At 40.7% G+C, this 19,167-nt stretch overlaps 1 protein-coding gene across 1 annotated transcript in view; it reads right to left on the reverse strand.

Annotated features, from left to right (window-relative positions):
* asap1a (ArfGAP with SH3 domain, ankyrin repeat and PH domain 1a) overlaps window positions 1–19,167 on the reverse strand; it is a 200,410-nt gene that overhangs the window by 18,782 nt on the left and 162,461 nt on the right. The window contains exons 16-21 of the mRNA XM_084139939.1: window positions 15,732–15,865; window positions 12,338–12,429; window positions 3,740–3,920; window positions 3,324–3,409; window positions 3,032–3,147; window positions 2,391–2,458 (exon numbers count right to left, since the gene is read on the reverse strand). Coding sequence (XP_083996065.1) covers window positions 2,391–2,458; window positions 3,032–3,147; window positions 3,324–3,409; window positions 3,740–3,920; window positions 12,338–12,429; window positions 15,732–15,865 — 677 coding nt within the window. The remainder of the gene's footprint in view (window positions 1–2,390; window positions 2,459–3,031; window positions 3,148–3,323; window positions 3,410–3,739; window positions 3,921–12,337; window positions 12,430–15,731; window positions 15,866–19,167) is intronic.

Here is a 19,167-nt window from a genome sequence, read left to right on the forward strand (position 1 = left end):
AATACTGAAAAAGTTGTACTGGTATACATGCAATACAGTAGTCATGTCATATAGTACAGTGCCTTCAGAAAGTATTCATACCCCTTGACTTATTCCACATTTTTTTGTGTTACAGCCTGAATTAAAAATTGATTAAATACATGTTTTTTCTCACCCATCTACACACAATACCCCTTAATGAGAAACTGAAAACATAAGTATTCACACCCCTGAGTCAATACTTTGTAGAAGCACCTTTGGCAGCGATTACAGCTGTGAGTCTTTCTGGGGAAGTCTCTAAGAGCTTTCCACACCTGGATTGTGCTACATTTGCCCATTATTCTTTTCTAAATTCTTCAAGCTCTGTCAAATCGGTTGTTGATTATTGCTAGACAACCATGTTCAGGTCCTGCCATAGATTTCCAAGTAGATTAAAGTCAAAACTGTAACTCGGCAACTCCAGTGTAGATTTGGCATTGTGTTTTAGGTTTTGTCCTGCTGAAAGGTGAATTCATCTCCCAGTGTCTGGTGGAAAGCACGGCTGAACCAGGTTTTCCTCCAGGATTTTGCTTGTGCTTAGTTCCATTTGGTTTCATTTTAATCCTGAAAAACTCCTCAGTCCTTAACGATTACAAGCATACCCATAACATGATGCAGCTACCACTATGCTTGAAAATATGGAGAGTGGTACTCAGTAATGTGTTGTATTGGATTTGCCCCAAACATAACTTACTAACCAGATCAGTCACTCAATACAGTCTTCTTTCACAGTCGCTGCTGTCCTTGTCTGTTCCTAAGGCTAGAACTGAGATGAGGAAACAATATTTTTCCCATAATGCCCCTTCATCCTGGAACATGCTTCAAAAGATATTAAAATTAGGGGAGTTAGTGTCCTTTAAGACTCTGATCGACAACACTGTTTGTGATAGCTGCAGTTGTTTCTAATCTTCAATTGTATCTGTAACTTGTGACACTTTTGTGTGTATTTTGTATGTTTCTGTAATATTTTATGTACATGCTGCTATTTCCCTGTTTTGCCTTCTTGCCAGGTTGCCCTCGCAAAATAGGTTTTTAATCTCAATGGGTCTGGTTAAATAAAGGTTAAATAAAAAAAATAACACTTTGTATTCAGGACAAAAAGTTGCCACATTTTTTTGGAGTATTACATTAGTTCCTTGTTGCAAACAGGATGCATGTTTTGGAATATTTTTTATTCTGTACAGGTTTCCTTCTTTTCAATCTGTCAATTAGGTTAGTATTGTGTAGTAACTACAATGTTGTTGATCCATCCTCAGTTTTCTCCTATCACAGCTATTAAACTATGTAACTGTTTAAAAGTCACCATTGGTGAAATGATACACCATCCAATGTGTAATTAATAACTTCACCATGCTCAAAGAGATATTCAATGTCTGCTTTTTTGTTATTTTACCCATTTACCAATAGGTGCCCTTCTTTGCGAGTCATTGGAAAACCTCCCTGGTCTTTGTGGTTGAATCTGTGTTTGAAATTCACTGCTCGACTGAGGGACCTTACAGATACAGTAATTGTATGTGTGGGGTACAGAGATGAGGTAGTCATTCAAAAATCATGTTAAACACTATTATTGCATACAAAGTGAGTCCATACAACTTATTATGTGAGTTGTCAAGCACATTTTTACTCCTGAACTTATTTAGGCTTACCATAACAAAGGGGTTGAATACTTATTGACTTAAGACATTTCATTTTTTATTAATTTGTTAAAAAAAATTGAAAAACATATTTCCACCTTGACATTATGGGGTTATTGTGTGTAGACCAGTGACACAAATCTCAATTGAATCCATTTTAAATTCAGGCTGTAACACAACAAAATGTGGAAAAAGTCAAGGAGTGTGAATACTTTCTGAAAGCACTGTATGCCACTTGATGCTTGTATTATGTGATTGGATGTGTTGATACTGTGGGAGGTTCGTTTCAACCACTAGCTGCCAGGTTGACAGAGGTATTCAGGGGAGTTAGAGAAACATAAATGAGGGTACTCACATTGTCCGCACTTCTACGGGACATAGCATGCTTTCCATGTCCTCTGTTGCTAGTTATGACAGGGAGGACTGGAGCACTACCAGAGCCAGACTGTCAGTCTCTAAAACATTTACATTTACATTTACGTCATTTAGCAGACGCTCTTATCCAGAGCGACTTACAAATTGGTGCATTCACCTTATAGCCAGTGGGATAGCCACTTTACAATATGTTTTTTTTTTCTTTTTCTTTTTTTTGGGGGGAGGTGGGGTAAGGGGGGGTAGAAGGATTACTTTATCCTATCCCAGGTATTCCTTAAAGAGGTGGGGTTTCAAAACAGTTTGCAATGTTGCTGGAAATAATACAGCCTTCTAGATACTGATGCCTAGAAGGCTGATACTCACTGTTTCCTCGCACTGGGTATCTTGCAACCTTCTTGCAATGTCCAGAGCAGTCTCTCCACTTTGATTGGCTGAAAGAACAAGTAGCCAGTGGTTACCGTAAGTGCGGAGCCTCATGACATGATTTGTAATTTGACTATGGTTTTCTTATATGGCCCCAAGGGGATAAATGAAGTTGTAATGAATTGAATTGAAATGACATGCATCAACATAAGTCCAATTATGTTTTAATGTTATGAGGCAAATTATGGTTTTAAAAAACAACACCAGACCTAGGATAAATACTTGTAAAAATGCTTTGTGAAAATATTTGGAATTTGAAGAATTGTTAAATACTGTGCTAAAGGGGCAGATAATAACTTGACTGCTTTTTACAATTACAGTAGCTACTTTTCCTAAACTATTTGATATATACCTGAAAGTAAGAAATACAATATTTCTGAAGAAAAAAATACTTAGTAGTTGACATATAAATGCATTTCAGAACTATCCAGAACAAACAAATCAGGTCTCTCTCTCTCTCTCTCCCTCTCTACCAAAACACCTTGGTTTGCCTCACATATTTCAGTCATTTGAAATCTAAGATGAAAAAGATGCAATGAAATGACAAGTCCGACGGGGACAATCCGAGGGTTTGCACACACCGATGTCGATGGCTGGCTTGCCCCGCAGTAGCAGTTTCAAACATTCTTGTTTTTCATACAGACAGCAGTAGTGTAGTGCAGTGTTTCCATTCTCCGTCTGACTGTCTAGATTACCACTGGGGGTGGAGAGTGAGAGAGACTGATAGTCAAATTCTAGTGACAGATATACAAAGAATAAAATGGTAACACTTAAGATAATCATTAGTAAGTCATTAACAAGTATTTAGTAAATGTGTTTGTTATAATTTCCAACTTTAAATTGTGATTTAGTTCCCTCTGCCGGGACATATACCTGTTTTGCACCAGGAAGTCCACTAGATGCAGGGAGGTCTGGTCAGCAGTCCTCACAGAGTAGTGGAGGGCAGTCTCACCGGGCTCCTGTTGGGAACAAGTCTGTGTATTCATTTGGACATTTGTATAATGGTATCACTGGCATACTAGCATTAGCATTTTGATCTCAGTGGGTTTTAACTAATTAAAATATACATAAATAAAAATAGATCAAATACCACCACTGTAATAATTTATTCATTTGATTTATTTATGAATATTTTCATGTCCATATTTTTGATAACCACCTCTTCGTCCAGTGGTTCCAAATTGTTTCGGAATTGGGAACCACTTGAAGCCTTCAGAATTGTCTTCTGACTCGTTGTGAACTTCAGTTCATATGCCATTTAAGAATAAAATAAACACAGCTACCGTTACCTTTCCTGCCTCGGGCAGGGGCTCCATAAGCTCCCTCCCCTCTGCATATATCTGGATAAGTAACAGCAGATCTCGGGAGTGCACCGCCTCTGACAGCTTGCCTGGAACCGTGGCTTTGCCAGTCCGGTGGGCAAATTTGTGCTCCACGTATTTAGCGTTGATGTACTCCTTCCTCACCGTCCTGCCATAGAGAATATGAGGTTGTTTCTTATCATAATAATCTGTATGCCAGTGAACTGTAATACTTAGGCCGGTATCAGAAGTGCATTTGATTTGCACCACACGGAGGGAATTGATATTTATTGACACAGTCAGGAGTGAAAGTAAGCCGATCCGGAGTAAAATATATAGTGGTGGTACACCATATCGGTAAGATTTTTGCCTATCACAATAATAGCACCCCCTGGTTTGAACCTTTGAAGTTCAGATGGAACAGTAAAAGTAGGAAAAGTAACTGAAGTCTGGACACTGACTAGGCCTCATGTAGCCTATTATAATATTAACTCCTGCAGAATTAAGTGTTCCTCACAGTAACATAATAGACCAAATGTTAATTTTGTCTCGGAACAGGATTGGAGAAATAGGACATCTTTCTTTCAGCATCTTGAGATACTGCAAATACGTGTTTAAGGACCGTGTTGTGTAGCCTAAACGTGCATTTCTTTTCCCAGCAACATAAAGCTGACAGTATTTTACTTTCAACCACATAAAATATGCATCCTAAATTAACTGAAATACTATCAGAAACATGTTGGATCGTTTTCACTGTTTTAATTTCCTTAAAACCTGTCAAACTGTTGTAATTTGGAAATTTTGCACAGAAAATATCCCCGGTCACTAAATCAAATCAAATCTAATGTTATTCATCACATGCTTCGTAAACAACAGGTGTAGACTAACAGTGAAATGCTTACGGGCCCTTCCTAACAATGCAGAGTGAGAGAAAATAGAGAAATAATAGAAAAACATTCATTCTATCGATTTATGACATTATTCTGGTAAGCAAAGCAATATTTTTGTATTCTAGAGCATCAAGTAATGACAAAAGAGAAGCTGTATGTCGCCTATCTAATAATAGACAAGTTGACTAACAAATAACCTACCAAATGTCAGAAATTATAAGCAGAAAAATATCTAAATGAGGCTTGAAAACTTTAAAAAATGTTGCACCCCCTGTCAAAATATATTTCTGCCGTCCCTGTCCAGGTTACAAATGTCTCAATTGCCAAATATCATTACAATTTCTGGTGTTTTTCTAGCAGATGTATTTTTCCATCCATCAACTGGCTGGTGTGCTGTTGGATGCTGGAATTATTTGACAGTGGATGAACGTGTGCATCACTGGCGGCTTCTCAGAGGAGGAAGGAGAGGACCATCCTACTCAGTGAATTTCAGAAAAACAAAAATAGTGAAACATAATTTTTTAAATAATTTTTATACAAAACTACCGGTACACTAAATATATTAATATAACTGATTAAAGCACACTATTTTGAAATGAAGGTCTATAGTAGCCTCAACAGCAGTCTCTGGGGTAGAACCATGGTGTAGCCGGAGAACAGCTATTTTCCATTCTCCTCTAGGTACATTGGCTTCAATAAAAAAACTAGGAGGCTCATGGTTCTCACGCCCTTCCATAGACTTAAACAGTAATTCCGACAACTTCTGGAGCTCTTGCAGCATGAACTGACATGTTATCCACCCAATCAAAGGGTCAGAGAATTAATCTAGGACTGAAAGCATAAACTACAGCTAGCTAGCACTGCAGTGCATAAAATGTGGTAAGTAGTTGACTCAAAGAGAGAAAAACACTTTTTTTTTCACTTTCACTTACTTAGCTAGCTAATGCAGTAGGCTAAATTAGCCTACTCAAACACCCGGCTCAAACAGAGAGGAATGCTATTTATGTTAGCTAGCTGGCTATGACTATCCAACACTGGAACTCTTCCAAGTCAAGGTAAGCTTTTGGTTTTATACATTTATTGCCACATGGTCCGCTGGTGTAACTACTAAACTGCTTGCTGTACTGTGTGATTGTCGCGGGTTTACTAACGCGTTAGTTCTATTTAAACGAATCGGAGGCGAAGGACATAATGCTCATCCCAGTCCAGGCCCAAATCCCCGTCACTCGGAGGAGGTTTCGCTAGAGGTCGGCGTGCGGGATATCAAACGACACTGCGACGGTGAGTGGATAAGTCGCCATTACCCTCCATTCTATTGGCGAACGTGCAATCACTGGAAAATAAACTGGATGAGCTCCGTTCGAGACTATCCTATCAACGTGGTCTATAGAACTATAATATCCTATGTTTCACCGAGTCGTGGCTGAACAAGGACATGGAAAATATAAATCTAGCTGGTTTTTCTATACATCGGCAGAACAGAACAGCTGTGTCCAGTAAGCTGAGGGAAGGAGGTGTGTGTATTTGTCAACAACAGTTGGTTCGCAATCTCTAATATGAAGGAAGTCTCGAGGTTCTGCTCTCCTGAGTTAGAATACCTCATGATAAGATGTAGACCACACTATTTACCAAGAGAGTTTTCATCTATATTTTTTGTAGCTGTCTATTTACCACCAGGCAATAAGCAAAAAAGAAAATGCTCACCCAGATGCGGCACTCCTAGTGGCCAGGGATTTTAATGCAGGGAAACTGAATCCGTTTTACCTCATTTCTACCAGCATGTCTCCCGTGCAACTAGAGGTGAAAAAACTCTACTCTACACATAGAGACACATACAAAGCTCTCCCTCACCCTCCATTTGGCAAATCTGACCATAACTCCATTCTCTTTATTCCTGCTTACAAGCAAAAACTCAAACAGTAACTCAATACTGAAGAGGTCAATACTCAATTTGGAGTGGTCAATACTCAATACAGAAGTGGTCTGATGAAGCGGACGCTAAGCTACAGGACTGTTTTGCTAGCACAGATTTGAATATGTTGCAGGATTCAACCTATGGCATTGAGGAGTTTACCACATCAGTCACCGGCTTCATTAATAAGTGCATCAACGACGTAGTCCCCACAGTGACCGTACATACATATCCTAACCAGAAGCCATGGATTACAGGCAACATCCAACTGAGCTAAATGCTTGAGCTGCCGCTTTCAAGGAGCGGGACACAAATTCGGACGCTTATAACAAATCCCGCTACACCTGCGGACGAACAATCAAACAGGCAAAGTGTCAATACAGGACTCAGATCAAATCCTACTACACCAGCTCTGATGCTCGTCGGATGTGGCAGGGCTTGCAAACTATGATGATTTACAAAGGGAAAACCAGCCACAAGCTGCCCAGTGACACAAGCTTACCAGACAAGCTAAATGCCTTCTATGCTCGCTTCGAGGCAAGCAACACTGAACCATGCATGAGAGCACCAGTTGTTCCGTAGCCGATGTGAGTAAGACCTTTAAACATCTTAACATTCACAGACGGATTACCAGGATGCGTACTCAGAGCATGCGCTGACCAGCTAGCAAGTGTCTTCACTGATATTTTCAACCTCTCCCTGACCCAGTTTTGCCAGCAGCATACCACCCTGCATCCCACTGCTGGCTTGCCTCTGAAGCTAAGCAGGATTGGTTCTGGTTGGTCGCTGGATGGGAGACCAGATGCTGCTGGAAGTGGTATTGGAGGGCCAGTAGGATGCACCCTTTCCTCTGGCCTAAAAAATATCCCAATGCCCTAGGGCAGTGATTGGGGACATTGCCCTGTGTAGGGTGCCGTCTTTCAGCTGGGACGTTAAACGGGTGTCTTGACTCTCTGTGGTCACTAAAGATCCCATGGCACTTATCGTAAGAGTAGGAGTGTTAACCCCAGTGTTAACCCCAATTCCCAATCTGGCCCTCATACCATCATGGCCACCGAATCATCCCCAGCTTCTAATTGGCTCATTCATCCCTGTAACTATTCCCCAGGTCATTGCTGTAAATGAAAATATGTTCTCAGTCAACTTACCTGGTAAATTAAGGGTTAAATAAATACAAATAAAATGTAATACCTACATGTTTCATGCAGACCACCATAGTCCCCGTGCCCAGAAACGCCAAGGTAACCTTTCTAAATGGCTATCGCCCTGTAGCACTCACATCTGTAGCTATGAAATGCATTGAAAGGTTGGTCATGGCTCACATCAACACCATCATCCCAGAAACCCTGGACCCACTCCAATTTGCATATCGCCTCCACAGATAACTCTATTGCACTCCACTGACCTTTCCCACCTGGAAAGTGTGATGCCAGGTCAACAACCTCTCTCTCAACGTCAGCAAGACAAAGGAGCTGATTGCGGACTACAGGAAACAGAGGGCCGAGCACGCCCCCATTCACATTGACGGGGCTGTAGTGGATACGGTCGAGAGCCTCAAGTTCCTCAGTGTCCATATCACTAAGGACCCATCATGGTCCAAACACACGAACACAGTCATGAAGAGGGCACGACAACGCCTCTTCCCCCTCAGGAGGCTGAAAAGATTTGGCATGGGCCCTCAGATCCTCAAAAAGTTATACAGCTGCACTATTGAGAGCATCTTGACTGGCTGCATCACCGCTTGGTACGGCAACTGCTCGGCATCTGACCGCAAGGCACTACAGAGGGTATTGCGTACGGCCCAGTACATCACTGGGGCCGAGCTCCCTGTCATCCAGGACCTCTATGCCAGGCGGTGTCAGAGGAAGGCCCTATAAATTGTCAAAGACTCCAGCCACCCAAGTCACAGTCTGTTCTCTCTACTACCGCTTGGCAAGCGGTACCGGAGTGCCAAGTCTGGGACCAAAAGGCTCCTGAACAGCTTCTACCCCAAAGCCATACGACTGCTGAACAGTTAATTAAATAGCTACCCGGACGTTTTGTTTTTCACTCCCTGCCTACATGTACATATTACCTCAATCAATAACCCCAACTACCTCGTACCCCAGTACACTGACTCGGTGCCAGTACTCTTTGTATATAGCCTCGTTATTGTTATTTTATTGTTATTTTATTGTGTTACTAATTTATTTTGATCTATTTGTTAATGTTCTTACATTTTAACTGCATTGTTGGGAATAGGCTCGTAAGTAAGCATTTCACGGTAAAGTCTACACTTGTTGTATTCGGCGCATGTGACAAATATCATTTGATTTGATTTGAGATATGTTGACTATGACGTTAGCTAATATGGTGACAACGATGTAGGCTGTGTGTAGTGGTTAGTGGTTATGGTATGAAGGTTTGTCTTGGAAAGGTTTTTTCAAGTGGTCACAGACAGCTGTTGTGTTATTCATTGAATTCCACAAGCGAAGGGAAAAGGTGAGAGGAGGAGAGCACGTAGATGCGAGAAGGAATTATACAATGAGCAAAGTGATGACGCTGTTTGTATGTGGCTGCTATGAAAGTTAACTGTGTGTGTGGGTGATCAGGGGTGCATTCATTCCGCCGATTCTGTTGCAAAATGTTTCTTAAACTGAAGCAAACGAAACAAAATGGAGATGGACCTACCGCCGAATTTGTCCAATAGAAACTCTCGTTTGCAACTGTTTGGATTAATGATTACCTCCTAGATCAGCTAGACCAGGGGTGTCAAACATACGGCCCGCGGGCCGGATCAGGCCCGCAAACTGGTTTAATCCGGCCCGCGAGATGATTTAAGTATAAAAATGCGCTGCAATTTTTCAATAAAATAAACTGCTGTTCCAATTGCGTCCACTGGATGGCGCAATAGCAATTGTGTTAAGCAAGCAAACTGTTTATACCGGGGCAGAGCAAGTAGGTCAAGCACGTGCAGCCAATGAGCTACTTTGTTTTGCCCGCGATATTTATTACAGCTTCTACTTTTAACATTATGTGCTTTGGCACCCTCATTGCCCCAATATGTCTCTGTCAAAAAAGAGAAAAGTGGACGCAGAGTGCAGAGTGTTCCAAGAAAAATGGTCATCCTATTTATTCACGGAATTGAATGGGAAAGCTGTATGTTTGGTGTGTTCAGAGCATGTTGCAGTGCTGAAAGAATATAACCTTCGTCGCCACTATGTGAGTCTTCATGCCGACAAATATGACAACTTTCAAGGACAGCGGAGATGAGAGAAGGTGAATGAACTGTTGGCGGGTCTGAAGAAACAGCAGTCTGTGTTTACTCACAGCCGAGACATCAGTGACGCTGCAGTGAAAGCTAGCTACCTCATTGCTAATGAAATCGCAGTGGCTTCAAAACCATTTAGTGAGGGTGAATTTGTAAAAACATGCATGATGAAGGCAGCGGAGATTGTGTGCCCTGAAAAGCGGCAGGCTTTTGCAAATATCAGCCTGACAAGAAACACAGTTGCAGACAGGATTTCCGATCTTTCAGTGGATTTGGACAGCCAGTTGAAGCAAAAAGTAAAGTCATTTATTGCGTTTTCGGTTGCAATTGATGAAAGCACGGACATTACAGATGTTGCACAACTGGCCATTTTCATCCGCGGAGTTGATGACACATTGACCGTCACCGAGGAGTTCGTGGAGTTGGTGCCGATGACAGATACAACGACAGCAGCTGATATTTTTACCGCACTCGTCGGCGCGCTGGACAGGGTCGGAGTGGACTGGTCCCGCGCTGTCAGCCTGGCTACAGATGGTGCGCCCTCAATGATCGGGAAAAAAGCAGGCGTTGTGACAAAGTTCAAAGAGAAAGTGCAATCTGCAAATGGAGGACGTGATTTTTTGACTTTTCACTGTATTTTGCACCAGGAGGCTTTGTGTTGCAAGTCATTAAAGATGGATAACGTCATGAAGGTGGTCATCCAAACTGTTAATTTCATCCGATCCAGAAGCCTGAATCACCGTCAGTTTGACAGCCTTCTCAGAGAGAAAGACCACATCTATGGCCTGCCATACCACACTGAGGTAAGATGGTTAAGCCGAGGTGCTGTGCTGAGGCGTTTCTTTGATTTACGAGAAGAAATTGAACAGTTCATGGAAGAAAAGGGCAAACCAGTGTTAGAATTTCATTCCGCAGAATGGATGCAGGACCTTGCATTTATGGTGGATGTTACAGAGCACCTGAATAACTTGAACAAACAGCTGCAAGGGCGCAACAAAGTTGTCACGCAGTATTATGACAGCATACGTTCTTTCAAGTTGAAGCTGTCATTGTGGGAGACGCAACTTGCCGGTGGTGATGCAGCTCACTTCCCCTGTCTGAAAAATGTGTGCGCGACCCAACATGTGGCAGACATGAAGCGGTTCAAAGATAAAATAACGGGACTGTTACGGGAGTTTGAGCAACGCTTTCAGATTTATGTTTATGTTTTTATGTTGATGTGCTATTGTTTTTAATTGATTGTATTTGTATATTTAACCTATTCTTGACTCTGTGGTTCTTGCACTTGTTTGGGGAACAGGATTTCATTATTTTTATCTACATTTCTGCCTGAGAAATGACACCCTGATATAGTTCTGTGATCTGTGATATACTTCTGTGAATCACTGAGGCATTGTGTGTTTGTGTGTTCTTTGTCCTCAGAACTTTCAAATAACTTGAGGTGTTTTATGATTAATAGTGATGTTGTGCTTTTGGACACTGCCCTCAGGCTCCAGCTTTATGTTTATATGTTTTTATGTTGATGTGCTATTGTTTTTAATTGATTTTATTTTATTTGTATATTTAACCTATTCTTGACTCTGTGGTTCTTGCACTTGTTTGGGGAACAGGATTTCATTATTTGTATCTAAATTTCTGCCTGAGAAATGACACCCTGATATAGTTCTGTGATCTGTGAAACAGTTCTGTTAATCACTGAGGCATTGTGTGTTTGTGTGTTCTTTTTCTTTAGAATTTTCAAATAAACTTGACGTGTTTTATGATTAATAGTGATGTTGTGCTTGTACTATTTTGGACACACTGTCCTCAGGCTCCAGCTTTATGTTGTATGTTGATCGTATTAAAACAAAGAAAACAATCTGAAGTTGTTGTTTTTAAGTTATATATACCATGATTTTTCCGGTCCGGCCCACTTGGGAATAGATTTTCTTCCATGTGGCCCCTGAGCTAAAATGAGTTTGACACCCCTGAGCTAGACGCAGGCAAGAGTGTGCAAGGCAGTATTGAATGTGTCATTTCCATTCGTAGGTTGTAGCAACCTCATGATGGGTATCATGTAGTAGCCTAAACCTATCGATGTTACATTGAGCTGGGTGAATGGAATATGAATGACAGTCATCCAATATGCTTTAATAGAAATAAGGCCATACTTATTGTAAAACAAATATTGTCCTCCCTAATCTTAAACAGCACCGACCGCCACTGGTGTGCAGGTAGCGTACAGAGCCTTTGAAGTGATTTGTTTGACATTCAAATTCAAACATTATGACTGGTTCTGCTTACCGGGATGCCACATAAAAGGTAATACATTTTAAAAGTGAAAAGACATATCTTTACTAATTAGGCCCCTCCAGATAGGAAGTCCCGTACCGGCAAGAAATTAAATCTACTTTTCACCCCCTGGACACAGTATTTGGCAAATATTCGCAACTTGCTATGATGACAACCATTTTAGATTTCAGAGGGGTTGAAAAGATTAAAGGGCTAGATTCACATTGAGTTCAATTGACTGATGTTAATTCAATAACACTCACATGTCACTTGATGGGGTGGGCTTTGGCGAGGGACATGGAATATTGCCTTCCATGATGCCATTGAAACTACTGTTCCCTATGTTCTTAGCCAGCTGAGGAGAGAGAGCAGAAACGGTGGGATGAATGGAAACTGCCAAAGTTTAGTAGTTAAACATACCATATATAGTCCCTTGCAAAACTATTCAGACCCTTTGGATTTGTTAAATTGATGGAATTGTCATTTTTTGTCACCAATCTACACAAAATACTCTGTACTGTCAAAGTGGAAGATATATATTTTTTTAGATTAATAAAAATGAAATAACTAAAATATAGTCCTTGCATAAGTATTCAGCTCCCTGAGTCAATACATGTTAGAAACACCTTTGGCATCGATTACAGATGTGAGTCTTTCTGGGTAAGTCTATAAGAGCTTTGCACACCTGGATTGTACAATATTTGCTATTATTCTTTTCAAAATTCATGAATCTCTGTCAAGATGGTGGGGATCATGGCTAGACAGCGATTTTCAAGTCTTGCCATAGATTTCCAAACAGATTTAAGTCAAAACTGTAACTTGGCCACTCAGGCACATTCACCGTCTTCTTGGTAAGCAACTCCAGTGTAGATTTGGCCTTGTGTTTTAGGTTATTGTCCTGCTGAAAGGTGAATTCTTCTCCCGGTCTCTGGTGTATGTGACGCGTACTGAGTATACGAAGAGGCAGGACGCAGACGCGGGAATTAACAAGGTCAAGGTTTACTTAACAAAGAGCACGAGAAATAACAAAGATAGAGTAAACGACACAAAGCTTAACAATCACACACAACATCATCCAGAACAGTCCAGGGCTAAATAGGGATGGTGATGAGATGATGAGGTGCAGGTGCGCTGGAGGTGATTAGGGTGCGTTGGGTTTCCATTCCGGTGTTGCCGAGGTGGTGCGCTCAGACCAGTGGCTCAATAGACCGGCGAATCAGAGCGCCGGAGGGGAGCAACGGGAGGAGACGTGACAGCGTAAAGCAGACTGAAGCAGGTTTTCCTCTAGGATTTTGCCCGTGCTTAGTTCTATTCCGTTTTTTTTTACCCTGAAAAACTCCCCAGTATTTGCTGATGACAAGCATACCCATACCATGATGCAGCCACGACCATGCTTGAAAATAAGGAGGCAGTTACTCAGTGATGCGTTGTGTTGGATTTGCCCCAAACATAAGGCTTTGTATTTAGGCCAAAAAGGTACTCCTTTGCTGTGTTTTCTTTTCTTCAGTATTACTTTAGTGCTTTGTTGCTTACAAGATGCATGTTTTGGATATTCTGTATATTTGTATTCTTCTTTTCACTCTATCATTTAGGTAATTATTGTGGAGTCACTACAATGTTGTTGATCAATCTTCAGTTTTCTCCCATCACAGCAATTGAACTCTGTAACTGTTTTAAAATCACCAATGGCCTCGTGGTAACATCCCTGAGCAGTTTCATTCCTGTCCTGCAGCTCAGTTCAGAAGGATGACTATCTTTGATGTGTCTGGGTGGTTTAATACATCATCCACAGCATAATTATTAAGTTTAACCATGCTTAAAGAGATATGCAATGTCTGATGTGTTATTGTTACCCATCTACCAATCACTGCCCTTCTTTATGAGGCTTTTGAAAAGCTCCCTGGTCTTTGTAGTTGAATCTGTGCTTTAAATGCAATACCTGACTGAGGGACCTTACAGACGTTGTATGTATGGGGGACAGAGGAAGGGTTAGTTATATAAAAATCATGTCAATCCCTATTATTTCACACAGAGTGAGTAACTTATTATGTGATGTGTTAAGCCAAATCTTACTCCTTAACTAATTTAGGCTTGCCTAAACAAATGGGCTGAATACCTATGGAACGACTATATATAAAAAATAAAGAAAATGTTTTACATTTTTTAAAGAAAACATTTCTTTCACTTTGAAATTACAGAGTATTTTGTGTAGATTGTTGACAAAAAAAATACAATTACATCTATTTGAATCCCACTTTGTAATACAAAATGTGAAGGAATCTAAGGGGTCTGAGTAGTTTTGCAAGGCATTGTAAATAAACTAAGATACAATCAAATTAAATGTTGACAGGGGAAATTGTCTTGGACAGTACTGCCGTATACAAAATAACACACCTGTACAAATAAATTAGGAACGAGATTAAGCAGTCCTAGACTCAAAATATGCAGTAATTCCATAGCGATAAATTAGTCTGAGTCATGGAAACTGACCCTTTACACATCCATCACATACATAACATATACATTCATTGCATAATGCCAATGTCAAACACATCATGCATCTCGTTGACAAGAAAGAAACAACTGAAAAGTAACAGTTGAACGCAACACATAAATACCCCAATTTCTTTATTTTTGATTATTTGATTAATTGGGATTAAAAAAAACAACTCCAAGCTACACTTGAATGTTTAAAACCTGATAGAAAGTACAGTACCTCATGAAGCTGTTTGAGAGAATGCCAAGAGTGTGCAAAGCTGTCATCAAGGCAAAGTGTGGCTATTTGAAGAATCTCAAATATAAAGTATATTTTGATTTGTTTAACACTTATTTGTATGCTACATGATTCCATATGTGTTATTTCATAGTTTTGATGTCTTCACTATTATTCTACAATGTAAAAAATAGTAAAAATAAAGAAAAACCCTTGAATGAGTATGTGTGTCCAAACTTTTGACTGGTAGTGTATGTAAAATTATAATGCATCTATATATTTTTTTAAAGAACTGCCCCTCTTTCCGGCCCTCAAATTTATTTTAATGAACAAATTGGTCCCCCAAAACATCTGTGTAGCCCTCCATTGAATTGTTTTATCCCAATGTGGCCCTGGAGCTTCAAGATGTGTCAGCATACCAATTTACACTGAGTGTACTAAACATTAAGAACACCTTCCTAATATTGAGTTGCAACCTCTTCTGCCCTCAGAACAGCCTCAATTCGGTGGGGCATGGTCTCTACAATGTGTCGAAAGCGCTCCACAGGGATGCTGGCCCATGTTGACTCCAATGCTTCCCACAGTTGTGTGAAGTTGGCTGGATGTCCTTTGGGTGGTGGACCATTCTTGATACACACAGGAAACTGTTGAGCATGAAAAACCCAGCAGCGTTGCAGTTCTACCTACTACCATACCCCGTTCAAAGGCACTTAAATATTTTGTCTTGCCCATTCACCCTCTGCACACACACAATTCATGTCTCAAGGCTTAAAAATCCTTCTTTAACCTGTTTCCTCCCCTTCATCTACACTGATTGAAGTGGATTTAACAAGTGACATCAATAAGGAATCATAGCTTTCACCTGGATTCACCTGGTGAGTCTATGTCATGGAAAGAGCAGGTGTTCATAATGTTTTGTACACTCAATGTATGTGTCAACATACCAAGAGTTCGGAGCTCCCCAGTTTGTCTAGCTCCATGGACTGGATGCGGGAGATGTGGACACCCATCTCCCTGTGGATCCCAGAGCATTCGATACACGTCAGGATGCCAAGATTGGTAGACAGCCATTTTGGCTCTGCAAAGAGACAACAGATGACAACATTAGTGTCTGGGACTGGTCGGGTATGCTTCCACCTTCAGCACACACTGTATGTGCATGGTATCGAATCCTGGTACCACAGCTATATACTGTACATTCCCCTCGCTCTATGACCCCTCTCATTCAATTCTATCGCTCTCTTTCTCAATTATACATAAAAAAATACAAACGAGGAAAGAGAAACAAAAAGACAACAGAAGTTGATGGCGCTTTAAACATCCAGACAACGAGAGGTCTGTCTGTCTGTCTGATTGATTGAGGTGCTGCTTATAAGGCACATCAGAGCCAAACAACAGTACTCAGACCAACATCAAAATAATCTCAATATACACAATCTGACAGCCCTATTACAACTCTGTCGTTTTTCAGGGTTATCAGATGTTGAATGAAACAGTCATTCATCAAAGCCAATGCATGCAGTTGCATGCTATGGACACAAGATGGCACAAGGATGCTCTAGGCTTAACACCAAGCCCTTGAAAACTGAATAAACATTGATTATGTTTACATGCACACTAATAATTCAATATTAAACTGATTATTGCAGTAGGCCGAGTATGGCATTAGTCATATAAACACCTTACTCTGTTTATCTTAATCGGCGTAAGGTCATAATCGAAGTAAGCATACGCTGATTAAAATGCCTGCATTTTTTGGCAATCTTTCAAATTATTAGGACATGTAAACAGCTTAATCGGAGTTCCAGCGGTGTATTTGATCTGCGCCATGTGCTAGCAGCGCAAGCCTCCCTCTTATGTGTGTGAAGTGAGTTCGGAAAAACTGAAAATATGCAGCTTAGAAATAGTTTTCCAAAATGTCCAAACTCATAATCAAATAGGCTTCCCAAAAATATCAAGTCGCTGTGGTACAATGTTTATTTTGGTTGGGGATTTTCTGCATTTATCAAAGTCCCATCAGGTAGCCTGATTTCAGATCAGGCTACCTGACTATTAGGGAAATCGTTCTTCTTGCAAAGCATGTAAACATTTTAATCAAACTATTATATTGATCTGAGTATTCACAATAATCGTATTGTGTGCATGTAAACGTACCCACTGAAGTAAATGGACACCACAAAAACAATCAAAGGTTTATGTAGGGGTTTAAGACACCATTACACTAGATACAAATAAGAAACCAAATTGTTCAGCATTTGAAGAATAAATTCATTATGTCTACTGTTTTATCCATACTCATAAAACATTGTAATATGAAAGATGCTGGAAGCAGATAGCACCCTTTAAGTAAATGCATTTGAAAAGCCATACAAATATTGGTTGGTTGTTTAATGAGAACAAGGAGAAAGGGAGAAGTAAAAGAGAGAAGAACAAAAACGGGGAGAGAGAGAGCAAGAAGGAAAGAGAGGGGGTGCAGAGAGAAGGAATCGGGCAGATACACAAGGAATGAAAGAGGGGGAGAGAGGGAGAGGGGAAGAGGGTAGAACTGCATAATTATTAGCTGTGTTTACAGAATACACAAGTAGCCAGAGCATGGGATCTGCCCGGATACTAGTGATGTGGGAGAAGCCTCTAACACAGGATGTGGAAAAGAGGAGGTCCAAAGTGTCTCGGACTTCAGATCACAAACAAATTTTGATTATTAAGGGGCGGCAGGTAGCCTAGCGGTTAAGAGCGTTGGGCCAGTAACCGAAAGGTCGCTGGTTCGAATCCCTGAGCCAGCAAGGTGCCATTGAGCAAGGCAGTTAACCCCCAACAACAACTGCTCCCCGATGACGTTGATTAAGCCAGCCCCCCCTGCACCTCACTGATTCAGAGGGGTTAAATGCGGAAGACACATTTCAGTTAAATGCATTCAGTTGTGCAACTGACTAGGTATCCCCTTCCCTTCATATTAAAACCTCTACAGGATCAATGTCCCGAAATGGGACAGTTGCAGCTCAATATGCGATATGTTTTATTTTTATTTTTTAAACTACGTTCATTGGTGCGAAAAGTGCAAATCAATCCCAGAGCAACAGGAAAGGACCTTGTGAAGATGCTGGAGGAAACGGGTACAAAAGTATCTGTATCCACAGTAAAACGAGTCCTATATCGACATAAACTGAAAGGTCGCTCAGCAAGGAAGAAGCCACTGCTCCAAAACCGCCATAAAAAAGCCAGACTACGGTTTGCAACTGCACATGGGGACAAAGAACGTACTTTTTGGAGAAATGTCCTCTGGTCTGATGAAACAAAAATAGAACTGTTTGGCCATAATGACCATTGTTATGTTTGGAGGAAAAAGTGGGTGCTTGCAAGCCGAAGAACACCATCCCAACCTTGAAGCACGGGGGTGGCAGCATCATGCTGTGGGGGTGCTTTGCTGCAGGAAGGACTGGTGCACTTCACAAAGTAGATGGCATCATGAGGAAGGAAAATTATGTGGATTTATTGAAGCAACATCTCAAGACATCAGTCAGGAAGTTAAAGCTTGGTCGCAAATGGGTCTTCCAAATGGACAATGACCCCAAGCATACTTCCAAAGTTTTGGCAAAATGGCTTAAGGACAACAAAGTCAAGGTATTGGAGTGGCCATCACAAAGCCCTGACCTCAATCCTATTGAAAGTTTGTGGGCAGAACTGAAAAAGCGTGTGCGAGCAAGGAGGCCTACAAACCTGACTCAGTTACACCAGCTCTGTCAGAAGGAATGGGCCAAAATTCACCCAACTTATTGTGGGAAGCTTGTGGAAGGCTACCCGAAACGTTTGACCCAAGTTAAACAATTTAAAGGCAATGCTACCAAATACTAATTGAGTGTATGTAAACTTCTGACCCACTGGGAATGTGATGAAAGAATTAAAAGCTGAAATAAAAGCTCTACTATTATTCTGACATTTCACATTCTTAAAATAAAGTTGTGATCCTAACTGACCTAAGACAGTGAATTTTTACTAAGATTAAATGTCAGGAATTGTGAAAAACTGAGTTTAAATGTATTTGACTAAGGTGTATGTAGACTTCCGACTTCAACTGTACATACATACACATGCATACATATATACATGCATATATACACATACTTATACATTTCCTTTTTAAAATATATATTTCCCTTTATTACTTTCCAACCCCACCTCCCCTTCCCTAATTGGAGTAAACTAGTGAACAACAATGCTTAGGCCTCTACTTCCAGCTTATACATACTATATAAATTTTATGGACACAGTCAATTTTACAATAATTATATTTTGCTTGTTTTTACTCCTGAACTTCCTCTACCCTCAACCTCTCCTATCATTTACATGATGTCCATCCGGTTTGCTTCTATATGGCATATC

Source organism: Coregonus lavaretus, assembly GCF_964263955.1.
Source record: "Coregonus lavaretus genome assembly, chromosome: 23".
Classification (NCBI taxonomy): Eukaryota; Metazoa; Chordata; class Actinopteri; order Salmoniformes; family Salmonidae; genus Coregonus; species Coregonus lavaretus.